This window comes from Poecile atricapillus, chromosome 10 (assembly GCF_030490865.1).
Source record: "Poecile atricapillus isolate bPoeAtr1 chromosome 10, bPoeAtr1.hap1, whole genome shotgun sequence".
Lineage (NCBI taxonomy): Eukaryota > Metazoa > Chordata > Aves > Passeriformes > Paridae > Poecile > Poecile atricapillus.
The window spans coordinates 4,593,297-4,617,990 of NC_081258.1; the positions used below are offsets into that span (position 1 = coordinate 4,593,297).

General features: G+C 42.6%; 1 protein-coding gene across 1 annotated transcript in view; it reads left to right on the top strand.

Moving 5' to 3' along the window:
- The first annotated feature begins 4,530 nt into the window (after window positions 1-4,530).
- CDH8 (cadherin 8) overlaps window positions 4,531-24,694 on the top strand; it is a 152,300-nt gene continuing 132,136 nt past the window's right edge. Inside the window, exons 1-3 of the mRNA XM_058846238.1 lie at window positions 4,531-4,884; window positions 19,835-19,925; window positions 20,019-20,281. Of these exons, the coding sequence (XP_058702221.1) occupies window positions 19,844-19,925; window positions 20,019-20,281 (345 nt within the window). The 5' untranslated portion in view covers window positions 4,531-4,884; window positions 19,835-19,843. The remainder of the gene's footprint in view (window positions 4,885-19,834; window positions 19,926-20,018; window positions 20,282-24,694) is intronic.

Consider the following 24,694-nt stretch of genomic DNA (forward strand, 5'->3'; position numbering starts at 1 on the left):
TGTCTGACAGAACAGACTTTTCCTTGGGCTGGAGGAGGAATTTGAATGGTTATAGGAATATGTTTGTCCAGTCAAAGCTAAAATAACTTCAAAATCAAAGCATCTGGTTCTCCTCACATCTCAAGTAACAAGGGAATGGAGTTGGATTAATGCTGTCCCCAGAAGGCCCAGACTCAAAAGCAAGGATTTTTGGGTGGTTGAGAACCACTTCTGTCACTTATGGCTGCTGCTGCTGCTCTTTCTTCAGTGAGGCTTTCCAAGCTTTCTGTTCCAGTGCTGGATATTGAATTTTAACCATGTGTGATCTCTGAAGGAATCTGGCATTCCTCTGCAAATCCCTCACTCAAGTCTCTCAGGGTTTTTAGCCTTGCCTGTTAAAGTGTAAACATGAATTTCTTTCAGAGGAAAAAAATGGAAACCAAACCTACCCCAACCCTGTACCTTTATCTCAGAGGCTGCTGGTATCATTTCCCTTGTTTTAATCTATAGGATCACTTGTAAGCATTATATAATGGATCTTTTTTTTCAAGTTACACATGTCTTCAGTGACTTCCCAAACACAGGAGATCATTATTTTTCCTGATAACCAAGTTGTGATAACTGTATGCAAGCAGGTTTTAAAGGTTGCAAGACAGTGATAAGAACCTATGTTCTAAAGGTAATTATGTCTGTGTGCTGACACAGGGAGCTGATAAAAGTGCATATTTTATTCAGAAATGTTCTGGACTTAAGATAAACCTTCTTGTTTCTTTTTATTTTATGGAATGTCAATTCTACCATACAAAGCAAATTAAATTAAGGAAGAATCCCTCATGTAATCGGAGTAAGAGGTGCCAATCATGTAAAGTGGGTATTGCCTAAGAAAACAGCATTTAATGTGTTTAAAGCTTTAATGCAACAATGGCAGGTGACACCTCTAGTCTATAAACTTGCTTTAGGAACATTCAAATCAGTTATTAATTTCTTACTACTTTGAAGTGGCACTTTAGTGGCAATCCCTGTAAGCAAAAGTAGCTCGCAGTAAAGTCATTTATCTTGATCAAGCAATTCACTCTGGACTCATTAATTGCATGTAATTTTGGATCAGGCCCCATTTTCCGTATTAAAAACTGAAACCAGCTACTGATGCTTTGAGGGAAGTATCTCACTGGTAGGTGATCTGATGGAGTAAAATGTGAATATGAGGAATTAGCACAGTAGTTTCTTTTCCCCTCTCAAGCCCTGACTTTGGCACTGTTATTTAACTGGGATGACCCCAAGCACTGACTCCACAGTAACCCTGGCAAGGCTGTGCTGTGACTGAGCTGCCCCTGAGGAGCTCATTTTAAGCCACTTCTACTGAATATTTTTAAGCAGCAAAGTCTCTGTGTTCAGGAAACAGCTGATTGCACTGCTGAGGAACAAAGAATTAAGTGGTCATCAACAACTGTTTTCACAGGCACATGAAAGTGAGGAAAGATGGTGGAACTCCATTATTCCACATATTTTAGGTGACAGATACTTCCTGTCTGTATATGCATGGGAAGTCACATTGGGGTTTTTATCCTTCTTGCTCATAAAAGAAAAGCAATATAGAAGAAAATCTCCTGGTCCTCTTCCAAGCTGAGGTTAATTTTTTCCCAATTCTCCATCACAACCAGTCAAAAAACCAGTCAAAAAACAACCCCAAAAAAACTAAAACCCAGCTAAGAGAAAAAACAAACACACAAAACTCCCAAAACCACAACCAAAAAAAAAAAGTAACCAAAAAATTACCACAAAACCAACATGAAAAAAAACCCTGAAATAACAAACCCAACAAGCAACCCATACCACAAGCCAATACATTTTGTAAATATTCTGGTTTGTTGTTGTTTTTTTTTTCCCTAATCCCAAAATTTAATATGAAAAATTGCATTCCAGTTTGATCCAGGATGGGATTCAATCATATGCATTTTGCAGATGACTTCTTTCTTCAGTACAGTCATTAAACTTAAAATCTTCATCCCTTTGCAACTGGAGTCAGATCTGATTTTTGCTTAAAAAATGAAATGGCCGTTTAGAAGATAGAGGAATAATCTTCCTTATAATATTTATTTAAGGGGAAACAATTTCTAGCCAGCATATTCATCAGTGTTATGCAGTAGTGTGTGTATATATATCTCCCTATGATAAATATCATTAAATCATTTTGTCTGGATAGGATGCAGAAAGTTGCAAATGTTCATTTGCTATGCCAATCTTATTTTTAGATTAATTTTAATCTACACTCTCCTTCCTGTCAAGATTTACTCCATGATCTGAAAGGCTTTCCAGCAGGGGAATCCATGGATGGCATAATCCATTTTAACAAGACACTTACCATCCTCTCCTACAACCTGAAGATGAAAGAGCACAGCTTTTGCCCTGGTAATTTCCAATTGCAAGAAAGGTCACGTAGAACAAATGGCACAAGTCAAAGGTTGAAATCAAAACAAAAAACTAAACTTTTAAGCTGCACTTGCAGGTACAACCTCTACCATTAGCTTTCTTCCCACACACAGCCGTGCTGCCTACTTAAAGCAAGGACACGAGGGTTCTTATTAGGAAGATTTTTTATTCTTGGTTGCTTCCATCAGGTGTTTTCAATAGAAAATAAAACCAGGTGTGCAACCACTCTTACTGAAACCTTAAAAAAGTTTGAAAAGTGGCATTAATTCCCAAGAGTCAAGCCAGGCTGAGCATCCTCACGCTTTCTTTGTGGCAAGATCTGTATTTTCACTGTGCTGTTCAGTTGGTGGAACGGTGGGGGAGAAAAATACTCTGCCTCAGCAGAACCCCAGGTAAAAGGAAACCACATTTCTGATCTTATCTATTGCACTTCCAAATGTTTTGTATTTCCCTCAAGGCTCCCTGCCTGCTTCAAGTATTGTGTGTTTTTATATCCATGCTCCTCCAAGGAACCCTCCCAGGCTCACAGCTCAGAAAGTAAGAGCTTGGGCTGAGAGAAACAAAGCGATACTTGGATGTTTCTTCATTAACCTTGAAAAATGGCACATTCTAGGTGCATTCTGCTACATTCCCGTGAGTCTGAGACTTTTCAGAAGGGGGATTTGTGCAGGTAGAAATGCACCTGTTATCTGCAATAGCTTGCATTTAGTTAAGATAAAGTTGAGCAAGTAAGAGCTACACATGGAGGGTCTCATGCTCTGTCTCACACACGTGCATGCACTCGTAGGGTCAGCATGGAAAATAAGATTAACAATCATGAAACTGAATTATATGGCATTCTTACTATATAAAAGAATATTAGGGTCCACTTTCTGCAATCCTAGGTAGATCAGAGTAGTCATCTTTTGCTTAAGGTGGAGAGGTTTTCAGGGGCTCTGAAGGAGGTTCAGATGACCAGCCCTTTAAAAATAAAAGCAACGAACCTGCTTCATGAATGTAAAACCACAGCATGTTCATTTCAAGCACACCATCGTACTGGTCAGGAGAGTTGGAGAAGGATGGAATTGAGTGCAATTAAACTTCTCCAACAGCACTAGTTCAGTGTGGAATCAGCCCTCCATTTTAAGAGTCCCTGCTCGTACCTGACCACGTCTCCGCCTTGCGCTCTTACCCCTTCCCCTTCGGCAAACATCAAACTTGGGCAAGATTCAGAGCTATGATGTATTATTGAAAATGATACATTTAACCAGCTAACAGAAAATCCACGCAACCTGAGAAGGAGCAAAGCTCCGCGGATGAGGAAGGATGGCAGGGGATGGCAGTGGTCTGTCCCTCGCTGGCCGTGCTGTTTGTCCGTCCGGGATGGGACGAGCCCCCCGCAGCTCCGTAAAGCCAAGGGCAGGTGTCTGCCGCCAGTGCTGCTCTCCCTGAGCCTGCACCCAGCGCTCCTCCAGCCGGGCTTGTGGCTCACAAAGAGGATTTGGGGACGGGGCGAGGGTCAAGGACTCACTGCGCGGTGCTGCCTCCATCCCGCTGCGGCTGCCGCTGCCCTGGGGCCAGCGAGGCAGCGCCGGGCCCGACCCGCCTCGGGAAAAGCCCTTTCAAAGGACGCCCTCCGTGTCCCCGGGCCGCCCGCCGCAGCGCCGTGCCACGGAGACGAGCGGCTGCCCGCGGCCCCTCGGGGTGCTGCCGCATCCAGCCCGCGTCCCTCTCCCGCCGGGCATCGCCCCAAAGCACGGGCACAGCGCCGGCTCCTCCTCGCCCACGCTCCGGGCACGTCCTGGCCCCGGCCCGGGTCCGCCCGGTGCCCACCCCCGCCCTCCCTCCCTCATCCCTCCCGCATCCCCCCGCACTCCCCCCCGCATCCCCCCCGCATCCCCCCGCATCCCCGGTGGCTCCCGGAGGAGATGCCCCGGCGCGGAGTTGGCGGCCCGGGCTGGCGGCAGGAGCGCGGGGAGCGAGCGGCGCCGCCGCCCCTGGAAAAGTTGTGTGCCTGGCGGGGGGAAGGCGGGCAGCGGAGGGAGGGGGAAAACCACCACCCCAAAGTGCTTACACGAATTTCCCAGCGCTAGACCTGCCTCCGAGATCGGCCCAATAAGAGCTGTCAGGGGAGGCTCCCGGCTCACTTTTCCACATCGCTTCACAGTTACGTTTGGCAGGCAGGCGGGCACGGCGGCGCGCTCAGCCCCGGAATTAGCGGATTTATTTGGAATATCCCTGCTTTCCTGGAGACGTGCGGCTGCCGCTGGCTTGTGCGAAGGGAGAAATTAATAACTGAGCTCCGGCATGCAGGCACAGAGACCCGGGAAGCCCAGCAAGCGGCGGCTCCGCCAGCATCGGCAGCCTCGGAAAGCATGAGAAGAAAATCTGGAGCACCCTGCCCGTTCCCAGGGACTGGCTGATGTTTTTTACCTCACCCTTTCAATCCGTGAGTGAAGTGGCTGTGGGCGAGCGGCTCCCTTGCTCCTTGAAAGAGTGAGTATTCATTTTATTCAGACAATTTGTGGCTGGCTGGCAGAGGGCTCTGTGGCTTTCTGCCTGACTTGGGCTCTGTGTGCGTGCAAGGTGCGCTGGGCGAGCGCCTTCCTCGTCCGTAGGTGCGGTATGAGACTGAACTGGGCTGCCTCATTAAGTCGGATGTTTTCAAATTGCCCATAATGAAAATGTCGTGGGATGCTTGTTAGTATTTTTTTTATTATCATTATTATTCTCTAGGGAGAAGAAGTGGTGGTAATTGTATTTTTCCTCCCGCTTGTTGGTGGTTTTTTTGGGGGAGGTTTATTTTTTCCTTCCCTTCCCAAACCCTCCTTTAAAGAATCGGGAAGACTTTGGATCACAGAGGGTTGCTTTTAAGGCTGGCGAACCCGTCTCTTCTCCTTGTTTTCTTATTTGGTACAATAAGTCTCTGGGCTATTTCACTGCGTTGAATAGATGCAGGGCTGCATTCATGCATTGAAATAGATTGCAGTTTTCGTGCTGAGAATAAAAATCACCCACCAGCCAGATATGTAAATGAGGGAGGAGGAGGCTGGAAGAACCTTTGGGGGGGGGAAATCCCCCCCGGTTTATTATCACCTTCCCTCCCCCCGAAGCTTTGCACCCCCTAAGTGAGTAAATAAATAGGAACGTTTTCATAGCTTCCTTTCCTACTTTGAGAGAGGGAAGCATCCCAGAAATACAGCTCTTCTTGAAAGCTGCGATGGGAATGAATCTGTAGCCATAACTAGCCAGGAGTCATCCCTGTCCCACAAGTTGTTTTCCTTCCCATCCTTTGGCTGACTAAACAGAGGATGCACCCAGCTGAAACTTGGGAGAAGGAGAAAGCCCCTTATCCCCAGCCGCTCGTTTGCTGCCAAGGCTCCCAGAGCAGAAACGCAGGAGCCTGTGGCCCCCTGAAGCTGCTGTGCCACTAAACGCTTCATCTTCTCTTTGAGGAAGGCAGAGGAGGAACACATCCTTCTGTTCTGCTTGGCTCCGGTATCTGCTGGGTAGCAGCATCCCAGCCGGGAGCCCCGAGCCGCCAGCCAGCATCCCTGCTCGGCAGCAGCAGCAGCAGCAGCAGCGCCGGGCTCGGCTGGGAGGCACTGCGAGGCTCCAGCACAGCAGCCTGTGGCAGCTTCTAGGTGGGTAATAGAAAAGAGATTAATTCAAATCCTTATTTAGGCTCTGCCTACCGCCATGAAGGTGACACTGCTTAACGCAGGCAGGAATTCCTCTGCGGTTCGCTGCCGTTCAGTCATGTCTTGAATTTGTCTCAATTCAAACAGTTCGCGTTTCGTAGCAGACTAAACAGGGTGGAATCAATCCAAGCTGGCATTTAGCGGCGCTGCACAAACCCGCTCGCCTTGCCAACAGGTATCAAAGTGTACCCTCGCTCTCCTCCCTTGCAGACAGGCTCAAGCACACGCTCTCCCTGCCATGCAGACGAGGAAGGAGAAGAAACGCTCATACAACTTTTATAAAGGCTGACACCTCTAAAGAGGCAGCCTGGGCTCGCCCGTGTGGCTATCGCGGCCAGGTGTTTTGTGGGGGATGCTGACTGCAGGAACTCAAACAGAGACAACTGTTTATTGTTTGCAGTAAATGTACAATAAATGTAACGTGTTAGTGCTTAATGGGAGGGGAGTTAACAGCTGCTCACTTCAGTTTCAATTAAAGAATAGAGCTGATCACTACCGAAGCTACGGATAAAGAATCCTCTTAACTTCACTCATCCTCTTTTGGAAATTCTTCTAGAGTTTCTCTGCAAGAAGGATAAGGAGAAATATGCAATGCTCTCTTCATATTCCCCCTCGATGTTCAATACTAGACTGCTGTGAACAAGTAGAGACTTCACAATAGGCTTCTCAGTATATATAAGTAAATAATAAATAAATTCAGAAGAGTGGAAAATTACTTTTGTGTACATTTTACCTGTCTTAAACAAGATGATGAATCTTCTGGAAGAAGTTAGTATTTGGCATAACCGTGAAATTAGCAAATTTCACACCCATAAAATGTGATAACATCAGAACCCAGAAGCTCTCTGCCTGTGGTGTTACCTCCCAGCCTAAATGTATGGATGGTTGTGCCAGAAGAACCCTAGCAAGGGAAGTGATTATTACACGATATTTTCATCCTTTAAACCTTATTGTTCCACCTCACTGCTTACAGAAGGAGCACAGCTTTCTGGTAGCTTCCTCCTAAGCTTTTTATTAACTCCCTTCTTTTTCCAAACTTGCATCCTGGCTATGGAGGACTTTGATTTCCATGCTTAGTTGTAAGCTGAGGGCCTTCCGTGCCCTTGGAGATTGAAGCATTTAATATAAGTTGGTTCTTAAATTATCCAGGTGAGCAATTTGTTAACTGGGCAGGCTGCTAGCCAAGAAACAAACTTTGGACATTTTCTTCAATATTAAAAAATCAATAACACTCCATGCGCCTGCTTAACAAATGCAACTGGTTTTAACAAGAAGTTCAGCTGTATATGACAGCTACTCCTTTTATGCCTTTCCTTGAAAGTAAAACAGAAGTTTTAATCTCTCTGAAGTGAGGTAGAATCTTCCTTAGATTAAGTCTTTCAGTGCTTTTTGAATATTATTTAGTCATTCCCATCACCTCCTGCTACTGAAGACCAGAAAAGAGTTGTAGAGGAGGAAGTAGTACCACAATCAGATTTAAATTCACTTTTTTGTGAAATCTGTTATCTTTTGAGTTTTTGTCATTTGTGATCTTCAGGATTTTTCCAATAACATTGCACCTTTATCAAATTGATTTAATCAATCCCTGGGCACTTTATTTGCACCACTGTTAACATATGATGTATTATCTTTGAAAAAAATATCCTTCTCCCTTCTTCAGGATGTGGAACCATTTCAAGTGAGGATTCACAGTCAGCCATGGACTTGAATTTAGGTCTGTTAGCCCCTGAAGCTCTTCTTGAATTTCCTTTCTATTTCCTCTCATATAATTGCAGATTTAATATTTAAATCCTCACTTAGGAAGACCATTCCCAGACTTTAGCTGTGACTTTTTCGGACATTTATTGAAAATAGGGGCCTGGAACCCACCCACTTGACTCTTGGTACGCACAGATAATTTGATTTCCAAAATCTGGGGGAGGTTAAAGGGAGAGAAATACTGATCTCTGAGATTATGGACAGGAAGGGATGTGAACATGTCCTATAATTTCTCAGAGCTGTGTATTTCTAAGTGATGATTATGCATGTTTTGTTACAGAAAGCGACTGCTCATCGAGGTATTTCTTATAAATCCCCCATACCTATCAGATACCCCATCTCTCAGCAGTATTCCTTTTCCATTTTAAGATTATTAGAACCTGACCTGCTATTAATGCAATTGTATGCTTGTAGTATACACTAAAGTGGTATCATAAGAGTCTTTCATCTGTGAGTATAAAATAATAAAACCTAAATTCTTTCAGTGGGAGGCAAATGCTACGGCAATTTGAGCTTGGAACATTTTAAGCATCATTGCTACCATAAGATCACATCAATAGAATTAAATTAGATCATGGAAACTCAACATTTTTCTTAGTGTTGTTGCCATAGAAAAGGTGGCTCACTTTAGAGCTTTCTGAACATAACTATTTGAGCAACAGACAGACAGAGAACAAAATAAAGTCCAATTTGAGATTACAAATGTGTCTATCTATCTATCTATCTATACATTTTCCTCTCCTTTGTTCTAGAATCTGTTCAGCATGTTTCTCATTTTGTCAGCCACGTAAATAACATCAGCTCAGTGGCATTTCAATTGCATTAATAAAATTTTGTTCCCAAAATACATTGGGTACTGATGGTACCTGGAGTAGTAAGTGCCAGCTGAAAAGGAAAAAAAATAAATGTCTGTGAACCAGTTCAGTTACCAGCAGATAGTCTTTTACCTGGAGTCAGATGCTATAAAATCTGATTTCCACCTGCCTTAGCCATGATAGCAGCCTTTATCCATGGGTTGGTTGCAGTGATAGCACTCATAGAATTGATTTGCCGAGGTGTTGATCATGATGTGCCTTGTGGAAATCATTTGAAATTGAGAATGATGAGCACCCTGGCTCAGATTTGAGATTAGCAATGTCTCCCAGTCCCAGACCTGAGCAGGGAAAGCTCCCATGGAAGTGTCTCCAGTACCCTGTGGTGCCCAGTTCCTAGGCAAGCTCACAGAGGTGTTTCTCAGTGTGTCTTGGTCAGGTTTTTGCAACAGATGTGGAAGTCCAAAACATTAGCAAAACAGTTTTGGCAGTCCCTAGTCCACAGTTTCAGCTTTTGTGTGCATTCCCCCAAAGTGGCTTTTTCCAGGGAAGCAAGCTCAGCCTCATTTGAGAGCTCCCATTTATACCCATTTCCTTTGCAGTCACTGATGATCAGATGCATGTATTTTATGTATTTATGTTTTATAAAAATATAAATCTTACATATTTTTATACATATCTATTATTTCCAAGCCCTAAATAATACAGCAAATGGTGTGCATGCACTCAAGAGGGAGTGCAAATCTCTAATTGAATTTTGCAACTCTTCAGATGTGAATCTCTCTTATGGATTAAATGTAACAGCTATGATTGCCCTTTAAGTAACAGAGCATCAAAACTTCATGTCACTGAAGTTTAGATTGAGCCCTGTATTCTGGTCTCTGACCTTTATTTTTTGTGTGTTCCCAACAATTAGATGAAAACGAATGGGGGGAAAAACTCCCATAAAATCTCAGCTTTGCAGCTCCCAAAGAAATAAGTGTAACATTGGAGAGCCCTGATTCTTTCCAAACAACTCATCTAAATTGATGGTAAAACTGTCATTAAATTCAGTGATGCAAAATTAGAAACCTTCACTTCTAATTTCACCTATCTCAGCAGAGATTTGAGGTTTCCTGCAGTCATACTGCATGGTTAGAAAAGTCCAGGTATGTTCAGAATTTTCCTCTTTAAAGATTTTTTTACTGCACACACACTCATGCATATGGGTGGAGAGTTTATGTAGCTTTCATTAAGTCATGATGCCCAGTCATAATTTTATAATCTTAGTTTAATTGGAATACATGCCAGGAAAATGTGTGTTTTTCCTTAAATATTATATTTTGTTTAATTCTGTAGAGAACACCCATTGTCGGTTAAATAAAGCCGAAGAATATGAAAGTTCTGTTGTACGTATTTATACATTAAAAAAAACAAGGCTGAAAAAGAAGCCCAGAAAGCAAGATATTTATGTCTTCCATTAATATTTAAAGATTTTTTTTTCAGAAAGTACAGGATAAGCACATCCCAGCTGCTGAAAGTCTCCTGATAAACAATGCCCCAGGCAGAGCACGGTAACACCTAATTCTCAGTCGCAGGCCAATCTGTTTGCCTTTTTATGAGCTGGCCTCATGTTGAGCACAAGTTGCCTTTTCTCCCTTCTCTCCTGTCAGTGACAGAGGTCTCAAATTATGTAATGCACTTTCCAAGGGGGGAGAGGGGCTGGGACAGCTGAGGCTGAGCTGGTGCAGTCTGTGCAGCGCAGTTCTGGTTTAGACACAGGAAAATCGCTTTTATCAGTGGGCTGGAGAGAATAAAAATTACTTCAGATCATTTCTTCCTCTTGCTATAGGATGAAAACAGTGCTGATGGAACTGTTTTTCTTCTGGTTAAGTTTTTGGACCACTCTGGAGGTCTTGTCTGTCTCTCCTCTCTGTTTTGAACCTGCATCATGAGATGATGTTCACACATCAGTGGAGTGTCTGACTCCCAGAAACCCAAAACTTCCTTTTTGCCTAAGTATAAGAAGGTGAAAGGGAAGGTTGCAATTTCCTTTTGTTCCTCTGTAGAGCTAAAACAGCTGTATTGCCATTTTAATGCCTATGGCTTTAGTACCAGCTGTCATGAAAAAAAACAAACCAACCCACACAAAAAAAACCAAACCAAAACCCAACCCAATCAAACAAAAATCCCACCCAGCCAACCAAAACCAAAATGACATTAAAATATTTAAAATACTTATTTCATTAGGGGGGAAATTTCACCTTCAGCTGCAAACTTTGTAGCACATGCTGTCTCTTTGTCCTGCACCCAAGGCTGTGTAGCACACTGGAAGTCCAGAGCACTGCACAGAGCAAGGAATAATAAAGAATAAAAATAGTTTGAAGGTTCTGACGACACCCTTGGTGGGTTTCTTTAAAAGCATTCTGGTTCTATAAAGTAGTGGCTGCTTCTGGAAAGACTGACAGAATTATGTACAAAAAGTCTAAGGCTTGACAGCTTTAAAGTTTTTCCATATTGATTTTACTATTGAAGAGTAACAAAAATAAGAAATTATATGGATACCAAGAGAAATTGTACAGTAAGTATGATATCACTGGGTCAAGATACTCTTTTGTGGTTTGGCTTTTTTTAATAAAGGATTACCTAATAGTAAATATTTGTCAAAAATCATAAAAAATACTTAGCTAGTCACATAAACCAGACTTTGTAGATACGATAAAGTATCATGTCAAGCAGGCACATAATAATTTTTTATAATAATAATCATTGAGATATATTTCAGTGTGATGGATGTTGTCATTTTCTCTCTATCCCAAAGCCTCAGTGAAGTTGTGACAAGTAAGGACCTATCCTATATCCCAAAACAGCCTCATCTCCACTCCAGAGCACCAAGTTATGATGGTTCCCAGTTAAAGCACCAAAGAGAAAGAAGGATGAGGAATTTACCTTAGAAAAGTTTTTCTAAACCATCTTTCTGTCTGCCTCTGAAGCAGACCCCTAAAACTGAAGTAACCTGCTTTTGGTAATGATCTTCTAGACAGACAAATCCTTCATTAGGAGCTCTAAATGTTGAAGAAACTGTTGCATTTCTGTAGCTGCATGTCCATATTTTCCCAGTGCATGGATTCCCTCAGCAACATGTGATGCAGAGGCTGACAACTGTGCCTAAACCAGTCATTTAGCATTTGACACAAGCTCAGGAACTCACTTAATAACCTAAAGAACTGTGCAGAAGTCTTTAAAGAGTAACAGAGCATGACTAAGCTTAAAAAAATAAAGTGACATATCTTTGCTCACTGAATTACTCTGTGTGTGGGTGTAGGGCAGAACACCTGAGCCAAAAGCAGGAGAAAGGTGCTGCCTGTTGCTGCTGAAATAAATAATGCTTTAGGAATCTGCTTTTGATTTCCCAGGCAGCCATAAGCAAATTGCCACAAGTGGTACATCAGAATAAAGTCAGACAGTTGATTTGCAGTTGGATTGGCAGGAAGCTCTGATGGCACAAAGGGCTCCTGGCCCCGCTGCCAGAGCAGAGTTTGTGGAACATTCCCCATCCCCTTTCTCACCCTGTGCGATTCCAGGTGCATGGCCGAGGGAAAGGATGTGTGGATAATGCTTTAATGCTTTTCTGTGTTACAGCTAACTCCAGGTGACGGAACAGTCCCTTAAAATCACTGTTAGTGGAATCTACTGCAGCTCTTGTGGTGTGCAGCGGTGCCTGGGCTGTGCTGCCCTGCCCAGCCCCTCTCCAGGGCACTGGGGTGTGCTGGGCCACAGGAGCTCCCTGCTCTCACTCCAGCTCCTCTGGGGGAGAGCTTTCTGTCCCTAAAACCTGCCAGCATCCATCCAAAACCACGGCATGTTACCATAGCACAAGTCCATCAGACATTTCTTTAAGTACTTTGCTTGTCCCTAATTGCCTGTTTCTCCTCCAGAAGTTTTCCTTCACTCAGTTTTGTTGATTCAACTATTTCTGTGCTCTCTGAAGTATATAATGAAACTTCATATGCTTTTTGTCAGCACAGTTGCTCTCAAAACTTCCTGTTGTTGTCCTATTGTTGATGGGTTTTTTAGTTCTGCAATGATCTGTTTTAGAATCTTGAAGGAAAAGACTTTTTGGAGGAGGATTTTGTTGCAAATTGTTTCTGTTAACTCACATTTCACTGGTCTGTCTTACAATGCTGATTGCAAATAGCATGACTGCAGGGACAGTGAACTGCAGTGGAGAAGGAATGGGAATGGAGACCAATTATTTGGAATGTGTAGCTTGCATGTTGTGGGGGCTGAGGGGGGGGTAAGAGCCTCTTAAATGAAAATTGCTCTTGGTGGAATTACAGCATGAGCAATGGTCTAACCCAGCTCTGTCAAAATGATTTGGTTTTAAAAACACCTTACTATTAAAGGCGTTTAAGTTAACAAGATGATTTTGACAGAACTGGGTTAGGGAGTGACTGCACGCAGTTCTGCTGGCAGATAAGAGGCAGGAGAGTCTCGCCAGGGCATGCAAGTGGCACTTTGCAGTGGGCACTGTGAGCAGCATCTGAGCCACTGCCATGGCAGCGTGGCTGATTACAGCCTCAATCCCTCCTCATCTTGCTCTTAGGTGGAGAACTGCCTCTTAATTTGACTGTTCTTTGAGTAAGTGAGTAATCTTTACACAAACAAATAATCCACTGAGGAAAAAGCGTTATTTTTTTATGGCAAGAAGTATTCATTCCTTTTCAGAGGGAAAGATGAGCATGCTGCCTTATCCAAGGTGATTTAAATCAAGTTCAGGTACAATTTAATAGATCTGTACTGGAAACAGGATGAGTATGGAGCTAAATTATGCAGGCGAGGATGACAAATTTATTTGTTGGATATGGTGACTTGATAGCTCTTTTCTGGTGGAATTTAGGATTGTTCTGTTTTAATGGCAAATTAAAAACCTTTACCACAGTTCTCTTGTGAGCAGAGGGATGGAGCAGCTCTGCTGGGAGGAAAGGCTGCCGCAGCTGCCATTGTTCACCTGCACAGGAGAAGCTTTGGGCTGAGCTCAGGGTGGCCTTGCAGGGCCTGAAGGAGCTGCAGCAAAGCTGGAGAGAGACAATTGCCAAGGGCTGCAGGAATTGCCAGGAGGCAGGGAATGGCTGCCAGTGGCAGAGGGCAGGGCTGGATGGGATCTTGGGCAGGAATTGTTCCCTGGCAGGGTGGGCAGGCCCTGGCACAGGGTGCCCAGAGCAGCTGGGGCTGCCCCTGGATCCCTGGCAGTGCCCAAGGCCAGGCTGGACATTGGGGCTGGGAGCACCTGGGACACTGGGAGCTGTCCCTGCCATGGCTGGGGTGGAATGGATGGGCTTTGAGATCCCTCCCAACCCAACCCAACCCAACCCAACCCAACCCAACCCAACCCAACCCAACCCAACCCAACCCAACCCAACCCAACCCATCCAGTGTTCTATGAAGAAGAGTAAGAAGAATTCCTAGAAGTGGGACTGGAGCATTAAGGACTTTTTTTTCTGTTGCTGAAAATGTAAGGCTATGTTGTGCTGCCCAACAGGGATGAGTGAAGCAAAGATAATCACTCTTCCCACTGTGGGAAGGCTTTGCATCATTTTTGCTGCTTTTGGTGGGAAAGGACCTTTTCTGAATCCTTGAGAAAGGGGCAAGGAAGCAAAAGTTGTGGTGTAGCCAATGCTTAGAGAGGTAAGAACAAACCTAAAAAGTTTAAGAAACAAGAACATAGTGAAGAAAAAGAAATTAGAAAATCAACAGATATTCCACAGCTGTCACACCCATGGGGACAAAAAAATTGGTAAGAAATGGCTCTGGCTGGCACCCTCTAGGTGATCATTAAATGAAGGCCTCTCTTCAATTATTTGAGGTTGCTTGTATTGTAATGAGGATTTGCTTATATTAAATTAGCATCTAAGATAGAAGTTATGTACTTAATGTACAAAATATAGTGGACCCTGAAAATTCTACCATAAAAACCCTTTTGGGTAAAAATCATCAGTTTGGTTTTTTTTTTTTGTATCTTTGATGTAACCCATTTAAAAAAGCATTACCCAAGGGTTTTTTTTACCTTAATAACCTTATTTACTATCTCATAAATTCCATCACAATGAAGTAGTTAGGTCAGAGGGCTGAGATGCTGCATATCATCGCAGCAAATGAAATAATGAAAAAACTTTGCTGCAATTAAGACAATCCTCTATGCCTCTTGTGTGGAGAAACACTAGAGTGGCTCTAAAATCTTTTAAACTGAGATCATGGTGTAAATCAATGCACAGGCATTGTAATAAAGTGCTTTATTTGACCAGATGAATATTCTGTGCTTTGAAAATGAAAAAATAAAAAAATTGATTTTTGTTAAAGCTTTTTATGATCTTTTCTTTTTTTTTCTATGGGAAGTTTATACCTTCAACTACCTTTATTAACTTAATTAATCTTTTTAACAAATTACTGCATTGCAGTGGTCACTTTTTAAAGCAACAAGATGATTTTAATATGATTGTAGTGAGATGAACTCTCTCAGAAGCACTTTCCTCCACTCATACACAAAATGAGCTTTGTATCTCTGTGTCCACTGCCATACCTGGCTCTAACTCTATGCAGGGGATGAACTTACAGCATAACCTGCACAGATCTGAGTTCAGAAGAGGTGCCAGTGTGTATGACATTGTTTTCTGAAGCTGTGTGCTGGTTTTGTCCTCCTGTTAGGTTATAAACCTCATTGTAATCACTTTGGGTTGTACTTGTACAGGACTTACACACTCCATGGCTGAGTTTTATGAGTAGTGTTCCAAGATGCAAGTTCCTGTGAACAGAATAATATTTTTCTAAAACTCTATCAGCACACAGAGTGGAAAACAAACCACTCTGCTTTATCTGTACTCCTCTGTAGGCTGTGCATGGAGAAGAAAATTGATGAATACAGTCCTAAGTTTACAAAAACATAAGGCAGTCGTTTGAATCTGTGCTCCATGACATAGTGGAGCATTTTCTTTCATCTATTTGCTACATTAAAGACATTCTTTATATTTTAAATATCACTTTCCCCTCTTAGGCATGAATGGAGAACTAAAGCTGTTTTGTAAACAGCTTTGCTGGATTAGAGTTGATCTGGAGTTGTACATATCCAACGGTGTACAGGGAAACCACTCAGAAGATCACTGAATTTTTATTTAAGACAACAGCCCAAGGGCATCTGAACATGTGGAGATTAAAAGCAAAAATTACACTTTTATCAAATCCAGCAAAATCTTGATGAAGGTGGAGCACTGCCTCCAGAACTGGGCCCAGCACAGCAAGGAGCTGCAGCTGCTGCACAGAGCCCAGAGGAGGCTCCAGGATGAGCAGAGGGATGGAGCAGCTCTGCTGGGAGGAAAGGCTGCCACAGCTGCCATTGTTCACCTGCACAGGAGAAGCTTTGGGCTGAGCTCAGGGTGGCCTTGCAGGGCCTGAAGGAGCTGCAGCAAAGCTGGAGAGAGACAATTGCCAAGGGCTGCAGGAATTGCCAGGAGGCAGGGAATGGCTGCCAGTGGCAGAGGGCAGGGCTGGATGGGATCTTGGGCAGGAATTGTTCCCTGGCAGGGTGGGCAGGCCCTGGCACAGGGTGCCCAGAGCAGCTGGGGCTGCCCCTGGATCCCTGGCAGTGCCCAAGGCCAGGCTGGACATTGGGGCTGGAGCACCTGGGACACTGGGAGCTGTCCCTGCCATGGCTGGGGTGGAATGGATGGGCTTTGATGTCCTTCCCAACCCAAACCATTCTGTGATTCTGTGAAATACACTCTTGAAAATCCATGTTCTTCTCTTATTTTTATTGCTTAGAAAAAGGTTGTTCTGGCTTCACTGGAATAATTTTGCTGTAATTCCATACTCACCACTGCTTTCGCTATGGCATAATAGAAGAAGGGAAAGTGCTACTGTGGCTCACCTTGTGGTCTTCCTTGATTTCCAAGTCTGCCTTTACATACAGTTTTTAATATGTTATTGCAGGCTGGTTCAGTAGCCCTATCATCCCCTCCTACACATCTAATCCAGAGGATTACAATTTAACTGCTAGGCACTTTTCAATTTTCCTATTGGCCAATGTGTAAATTGCTGGGCCACACATTTAAAATGCCTTCCATCAGCTCCCAGCCACATACACAGAGTTCTGTTCCCAGGAATGGGGCAGAAGAGTGATTTCCAAACCTGGTAAAGCAATCTGGGAGCAATCCCACCTCCATGCATTGCATAAAGTGCATGCCCTGATTCACTGAGAGAGCCTGAATCAGAGTCTGTTTCTCAAATAACTCTAACAAAGCTCCTGCAGTCCAGATTGAGCTGTAGAGAACTTTCTGCATCTGGATAGCTCCACACTGATCACATTCCTGTGCAGAACTGGGACATGCCAGAGTCCCATTGGGTTTTTCTCCTTTGCCCTGCACTGCCCAGCTTTTCAGTGCTCAGAATCTGGCAGCTCTGTGTGCTCTGAGCTTGTGGAACTGCTCCTCACGGGGGGTTCATGGCATGGTGTGTGCATTGCTAATATTTCTGATGTGCTTTGGACTCGTTTGCCTTAAGGTATTGCTGAGCACACTGAGGACAGCCCAGTCACAGTGAATCTTCTGTATTAGTGTGAGTGGATAGCACCTAAATTTGATTGGAGTAAATGAAGAGTAACAAGCAGGAAGTCTGGGGGAGGAACCGAGGAGGGATGCACTGAAATGAACTTAATGCTTTCTAAGGATTGAGAGTGGCAGTGTGAAAAACAAATATCCTGTTCTTTCTTCAACCAAAAACGTTTCTGGGAGCTTCCTATTGTTTTAGCTCATTTATTTAATTTATTTTAGAAGGCAGGCTGTAGAGATTAATTGGGAACTGTTTTCAAAAAGCTTCTTGAATATGAAAGGAAGTGCTTTATTATTATTTGGTCCTGTTGATTAAAAGAACTATAGCAATTTATGATGGAAGTGTAAGGAAGTCAGTCATGCCCACTTGGGTCCTTTTCTCTGAGAGGTTTTTGGGGTTTATGTACAAAGTGATTTTTCACCCAGAAACAGAGTCACACTGGAAAGGGAAGGGAACATTATATTTTGCTCTGTTCAAGCCCTAAAAAGGTCCCTTAAGTTGTGTTTTCAGTTTCTGCCCCCCATTTTGAATTTAATCCTGGATGTTGAATGAAGATGCTGCCTCTTGCTCTGTTTGACAGTGGTTCTGTTTCTCCTGTGTTTTGGTCCTTGCTCCATTGAAGAAATCAGGAAAATCGGTGTCCTGGCAGGTACAGGCACCCACTCATCCAATCAGATGTAAAGAGGATCCCATTTGAGCAAAACCAATCACTTGGACTGCAAGTTTGGCTGTTTCTCTCTGGATACCTTCTAGCACCAAACATGCCCTGGAAATCTCTGTTTAACAAGTGCCAGAAAGCAGCAGTAAACTCCATTTAATTCCCTGCACTGAAGGGGCTTTTCAGAGGGTGGCTGATGCATCCCATCATTAGACTGTTTGCTCCTCTTCCTTTTCTGGCACTGAGAGAATGCCAAGACATTTCAAGCCTCTCTTGCTTCTCTCACATTTCCCCCAAAACTTTCTTGCAGGAGCTTGCTGTATTCTCTGATTCCTTTATTTCCACCCCAGTTGGCAATGAGGCCTATAAAGCTCCAGGTTTTCCTGTAATGGATATTCCCCTCATTCTGGATGCATTGTCAAAGCCCTGCACTATTAGCTCACCATTCTTCCATGCTGCTTGAGAGATTGAGTTTCACTTTGGTAGCAGCTCCTCTCTCCTTCTAACAAGACAAGTTTCTCACAGTTTCAGGCTTTCATGCAACAGATTTCACAGTTGCTTTGGCAATTACTGAAGTTTAAAAAAAAAATACTTTCTACATTGTTTGCTTTTAAAATAACAACTGATTTTTACTGGTCATGTAAAAGGTGTTCTGCATGTTTTATGCCACAAGTGTGTGTGAACCTTAAAAAAGAGCAACAAAGCATCCCCAGCCCCCCAAAAAAATCAGCCAAGCTCTCAGGATTTTCATAAACACACATCACTAGGAATTAATCTTAAAGTAGAAGAAAACCAGCCTAAAACACAGTGCAAGCTTAAGAACAGGCATTCCTTCTCTCTTGTATATAGTGGTTTCTCCTGAGATTGTTTGGCTGTGAATCAAAGGAAATGTACCCAGACTCTTTTCACATAACCCTGTAATGCAGCCCTTCTCTCTGAGCCACATCCCATCGAGTTTTCCGTGTGATCCATGGCTGCATTTCTGGGTTTACCCATCCTTCTGGCATCAGCCCTGCTATGTTAACTTGCCTTTCCATTTCAAGGAATATTTACTCTGAGATGAAACCTGGTGTGACCTTTTAGTACATCAAAGGGTGGGCAAGGAAAGAAAGACAAAATGCTCCCAAGTGTCCATCTAGGAAAATGGCTTTGAAATGGAACACGGCTGTGTGTGTTCTCTGAGAGTCAGGGGGACACAGTGAGACCTGGAGTGCAGATGTGCATAAATGAGTTTCCTTAGGTCCTGATAGTGGTCTGGTGTGGGAATCATGGATTTCACAGAGGATTTAGCAGTGCTGTTTCTCTGCTGGGCTGTGAAGGGTTTGCTGGGCAGTGGTGCTGCTGCAGAGAGGTGATGGCTAAACAGACAATGGCTGCTGGAGCCTTCTACACTCAGGAGAAGTTTTGTTTTCTTTCCTGTGGAGGAAAGGAGCATAAGAATGCTCCTTTAATGCATCAATGCTAATCAAGGAATAAGAACATGATTTTGATTTGCTTATATGACAGAGTATGTATTTGTAACTGGCCACATTAACAGTGCAGGCTAGTGAGAAGCTTGGGAGCTTCTTCAGACCCTCAGATGAACTGCAAGATCCCAGGATGGTCTGGGTTGGGAGGGACCTTCATGATCCTCCATTTCCACCTCCCTGCCACAGGCAGGGACACCTTCCACCAGACCAGGTGCTGCAAGCCCCACCAATTCTTAGGCCTAAATATTTTCCTAAGTGTGTGTAATCATTCATCTGGGTCTTCTCTGTCATTTCAGGCAATGCAAGAATACACAGAATCAATTTAACTGTGCAATAATATTATGAACTAAAAATTCAAAACCATAACGTGGCTTATTTATGATGTAAAAGTAAATAAGATGCTTCAGAATGCTTTCCTAAGCTCTTTAGTCACTGATTTGAACTTTCTTCTTTTCTTTCCCCCACTAGGAATCTTTAATGACTGGAAAACTCAATGGATCATGTTTTTATCATCTAAGCTATTTTTACATTGACTGTGCTGTAAACACATGGAGGAGCTGTAAGTAAATGTTCTGTACTGCGTGATGAATTGGATTGCTACAGTCTGGAGGAAAGCAAAATAATAATTTAATTTCTGTGGTAATTTGCGTAGCTTGTGGTACAATGCCAGAAAGACTAACGGAAATGCTTATGGATACATGGACTCCATTAATAATATTATGGATTACTGTCCTTCCTTCCATTTATATGGCTCCCATGAATCAATCTCAAGTACTACCAAGTGGATCCAGTACAGGACTAAAAAGGCTAAATGAAGAACAAAGAGTTTTGCACCGTTCCAAGAGAGGCTGGGTTTGGAATCAAATGTTTGTATTGGAAGAATTTTCTGGACCTGAACCAATCTTAGTTGGCCGGGTAAGGCAAGATTTGGTTTTTTTTTCCTTTGAATGCATAAATGTATGACATGAGAAGGTCTTCAGTCATTTGGACTCTTCTAAGGAATTTCAGACTCAGGTGCTTTGTGGTTCTAAAATAGTTCTCTAATATCCATAGATTTGTGCTTTAAATGTACCCGACTGTAAGGACATTGTTTCCTAGTTAGACAGCCTGCTATTTCCAAGAAAAATAGGCATATTCCATTTGTCAAGAAACCCCACAAGTGTGTTCACATCCTTTCTTTTGTAGCATTAGTCACCACTCCTTACCTCTGTCAGCTGAAGATTTTTACCAAAGCAGCTCATTGCAATGTGTTCCTGTGCATTCCTGAAGGTTGTTACACCTATAGGTCATGTTCTGTCTCCAGTCTGATGAATCAAGTTGCTTGTGCTCTGAGGATTTTTAAAAAACAAGAACCAAAAAGGAAAGTGTGGACTGTACAGCAAATGATGGGGTCCTAGTGTATGTGGAGGTCTGTGCACACACATGGAATAACATTATTGCCATGGATTTTGTAATTTACTTTCAGAGTTAGGAAAATATTGCACAGGGCAAATGATCTTATTTTTCAGTGTCCCAGCTTTTCTGCTGCCCTAAAGCTATGCTTGTTGCCATGCATTAGTTTATTCTGTAGCTCAATGTGTTACCTCCAGTCAATGAATCAGCCTTGCACTTGTATGAGCCATCTGTATCCATCAGGGATGAATTATCCTTAGAATTATTCTTAGAAAAGAATGATCTGTTCACAAATGCATGTTTGGCAGGGAGCAGGTATAAATACCTTCATTGTTTATCAGTGAAGTTCAGTTCCCTCTGAACAACCAAGTGCATTATTGTCTTATTAGCTGGCCACTGGGGTTGAGTAAAAAAAGAATCTAGACAAAATTATGGATAGCAGTTAACTTCACGGTAATCTTGGATTTTTTATGGCTAAATGGATAGCATATAGTGTAATATAGGGACTGTCAATAGCTCCATCTATTATTGAAGAGAACACAGATCAAGTGCATTCCCAAATCTTCCCCATTGTAGCCACTTTCAAGGCAAGACTCAGGGTCTGAAGGTGTAATGAGCTTTTTATCCAGTGACTTTTGGTGCTGTGTCAATTTACATTTATATCAGGTATTTGGTATCTGTTCTCATTTGTTTCTCTGGGGTTAGTAACATATCTCAATTTCACAGAGACAGCAAAGTGCATATTTCACATCTTAAAATGTTTTATTCAACCCATTCTTTCTGGAATATTTTAGTTGAGCTTCTAAAATTATTTTGAGTAGCTGGGGATAATCCTGGGTTTGTACTTTGTGGTATTTTGATTTTCAGGGTATATCCAGGTCTAAATATTTCTACTATTTTAAGGGTTTTTTTTGGTGGTTGTAATATCCTGTTTGAGTCATTGGTGAATAGAAGTGGGTAGGTTAAACTCAGCCAAACCAAGGAAGACATTATCCCATCTTCTGCTGGCATTTTAAATAGAATTAGCTAAAATGCTGTGACAATCTATTTGTTGAGACTGCTGCATAATTAAAACACTGCATGTTATAGACGGAAATGAGCAAGAAGCGAAGTTTGTTCCCATAGGGAGAAATTTTTGGTTTATTCATTAAAATGTCTTAGAATATTTTTGGAATTCTTCTCTCTATTTTTTCTCCCTCTACAGAGAAACCATCCATATTTCTGACTTTTTTTTTTCTTTCCTAAGGCTGGTGAGTAGTGAGAGAGCTTTCAGGCTGGTGTGCAGTCGCTGGGAGCAGAGGTACTCCACAGCTTTTTCTTAATCCTTCCTGCCTGGAAAGCAGAGACTCCCTCAATTATTCCTCTTGGCAATCCTTCCCAAAACTTAAGGGTGTACAGACTGTCACCCTTAGCAGCAAAATGCTCTCCTTTTCCATGAAGTTGAGCTGTGGTTTGTCCTCTGTCACCCTCATTGGTTTCTCATCCAGTGCAATTTAAAAATAACCTCCCTTTCAGAACTCGCAGTAGCTTTGCACTCACCTGGTTCCTCCTCCTGCCTTTTCCACTTACACTCTTCCTCCAGCCTTTTGAGTTTTTCCCCTGCCAAAAGATTTGCACACCTGGGGTATCTCCTTTGTTCTGGGACTTTTTTGACTGTTTTATTTGCCCCATGACTTACCTCGATTCTCTTTTTTCCTTTTTTGCCAGACTTTGAATGAAGAATGGTCAGCAAAACAGGCTGTAGTGAATTAGTGCAGAGAGACTTAATGTTGTGAAGAGAATGATATCAAATGTCTGCCCCATTTTTAGTGCATTTTCTGTATCTAAATGTGCCTTTTTCCTTTTACTATCAGTATTGTTTGCCATGTGCTTTTTATGTGTTGAAAGTTCTAGTATAATCTTCAACAAATCTTTTATTTGGTGGTTAATTGCTTCAAGGAGAACATTCCAGAAGCAAGTCTAATTATGCAGATCTTTGTAACAATTTTTGTCTCTACGCTGTTGTCGAGTGTACCTGGTGCTTTTCATAGTCATGTATGTTTTGTACAAACATTTATTTAGGTGCTTTGGAGAATAAATACAGAAATAAGTTTTGCACAAACAGAAATGATATGCACACAAGCAGAATTTGTTTTATGTTCTCAAATGTACCTTTAAAACCCACTGAAAATTCAGCTCTTCAGAATTCTCAGAATAGAACTGATACTTAAATAACAGTTTTTATGTTAGTGGGTGGAAAGGCACTGAGTGGAAGTATTTGGTCCTAATGGATTTGATGGAATATATCAGCAAAATAAAACTGAAAACTGAGATTAATTTTATAGGATACAAAAAGAACACAAATCTCTTTGTAAATAAAAGCCTGAATGAAGAGTCTGAGAGTTCCTCCTGTTGGTTGGAAGGTCTCATACCAAAGTTTGTGAAGTGCAGAGAAATTTAGCAAGACAGGATTACAGAGGTCTGCAGTATTTTTTATTAAAACTGCTCAGTTTTTCCAGAGGAAACATCTTCCAGACTCTTCTCCAGAGTTTGAGGTGTTGCAATGCAACTGCACACACTTCAAAGGTGCTTGTTCATTGCTGTTCCGCATGGATATAGAGTAATAAATGCACTCCCAGTGTATTTGCTCTAATAAATGAAGTAATCTGGGGTGAGACTAATAGGAGGAATTAATGTGAACACCTCTTAAAGTGTGGTGTCTTCCTTCAATGGCTCGAGTAAAGGACCGTAGCAAATCTTTTGCTTTCATTCTTGAACCTCTTAGAATGAATTTGAGCAATATGCACTTTTAATGACAATTTTTGTCATTATGTTTGGCAGGATCAAGCTCAAAACGAGCAACTGTACTTGAGCTCACACATCTGTAAAGAAGAGTATCCTGAATTTATGAGATTTCTCTATAAAATGCCGCAGATATTCTAGTTTTTATTTTACTTTTTTTTTGGCTATGTTCATATTACATTTATTTTGCCACATGGTATACTGATAGAATTATGGACTAGAATATCCTGTGTTGGAAGGGATCCCCAAGGATCAGCCCATCCAGCTCCTGTTCCTGCACAAGCACCCCAAAATCCCAGCCTGTGCATCCCTGGCAGTGCTGCCCAAAGGCTCCTGGAGCTCTGGCAGCCCCGGGGCTGTGCCCATTGCCTGGGGAGCCTGGGCAGTGCCAGCACCTCTGGGGAAGAACCTTTCCCTGATCTCCATCATAGCCATCCCCTGGCACAGCTCCATGCTCTGTGTCCCTCCTTTGGACATTCTCTAATAGCTTTAGATCATTCTTATTTTAATGAGTCACATATTATTTTGATCTGTGCATGTAAAAATGCATCTGTGCATTTTGAGAAACCTGCAAAATAACCTTTCTTGTGTTCATACAACACAGGCTAAACGAGTTTGGGTTTATTCCCAGCAATAAAATACCGAGCGACAGATTTACAATCACCCTTTTTGTACTTCATTTCTTTTTCTCCCCCTTTCACCCACAGAAGCAGGTACTTTACAAAGCTTCTGTGTCTCCTTCAGAAGCTCCCCATCCTGCACAGTGCTGTCAGCAGTTTGCAGCCTCCCCGTGGCTGACAACCTCATTCAAGTGTAGAGTGATATGTCTTGTGACACCGCATGCTGTCCCTGTGGACTTGATTAGTTAGGTAGAACTTCTCCTTGCTATACACTGCTGCATCTTCTCCATCTCCTCTGCATGCACTTACAGCACCACGGCAGATGTGCTGTGAAATCTGGGCTGTAGCAAATGCCACTGTTCTTTCACAGGAGACAGCCTCCGAATTCACAATGACATCGGTAATAAAGTGAAAAAGCATTAGGAAGCTGCATTTGGGGTATTGCAGTTCCTGCTTTATGGAACATGTGTTGTTCATGATGCTTTAAATGGGTTTAATAGATGTTTTTAAGCAAAAATCTGGGATAGTTAATGTA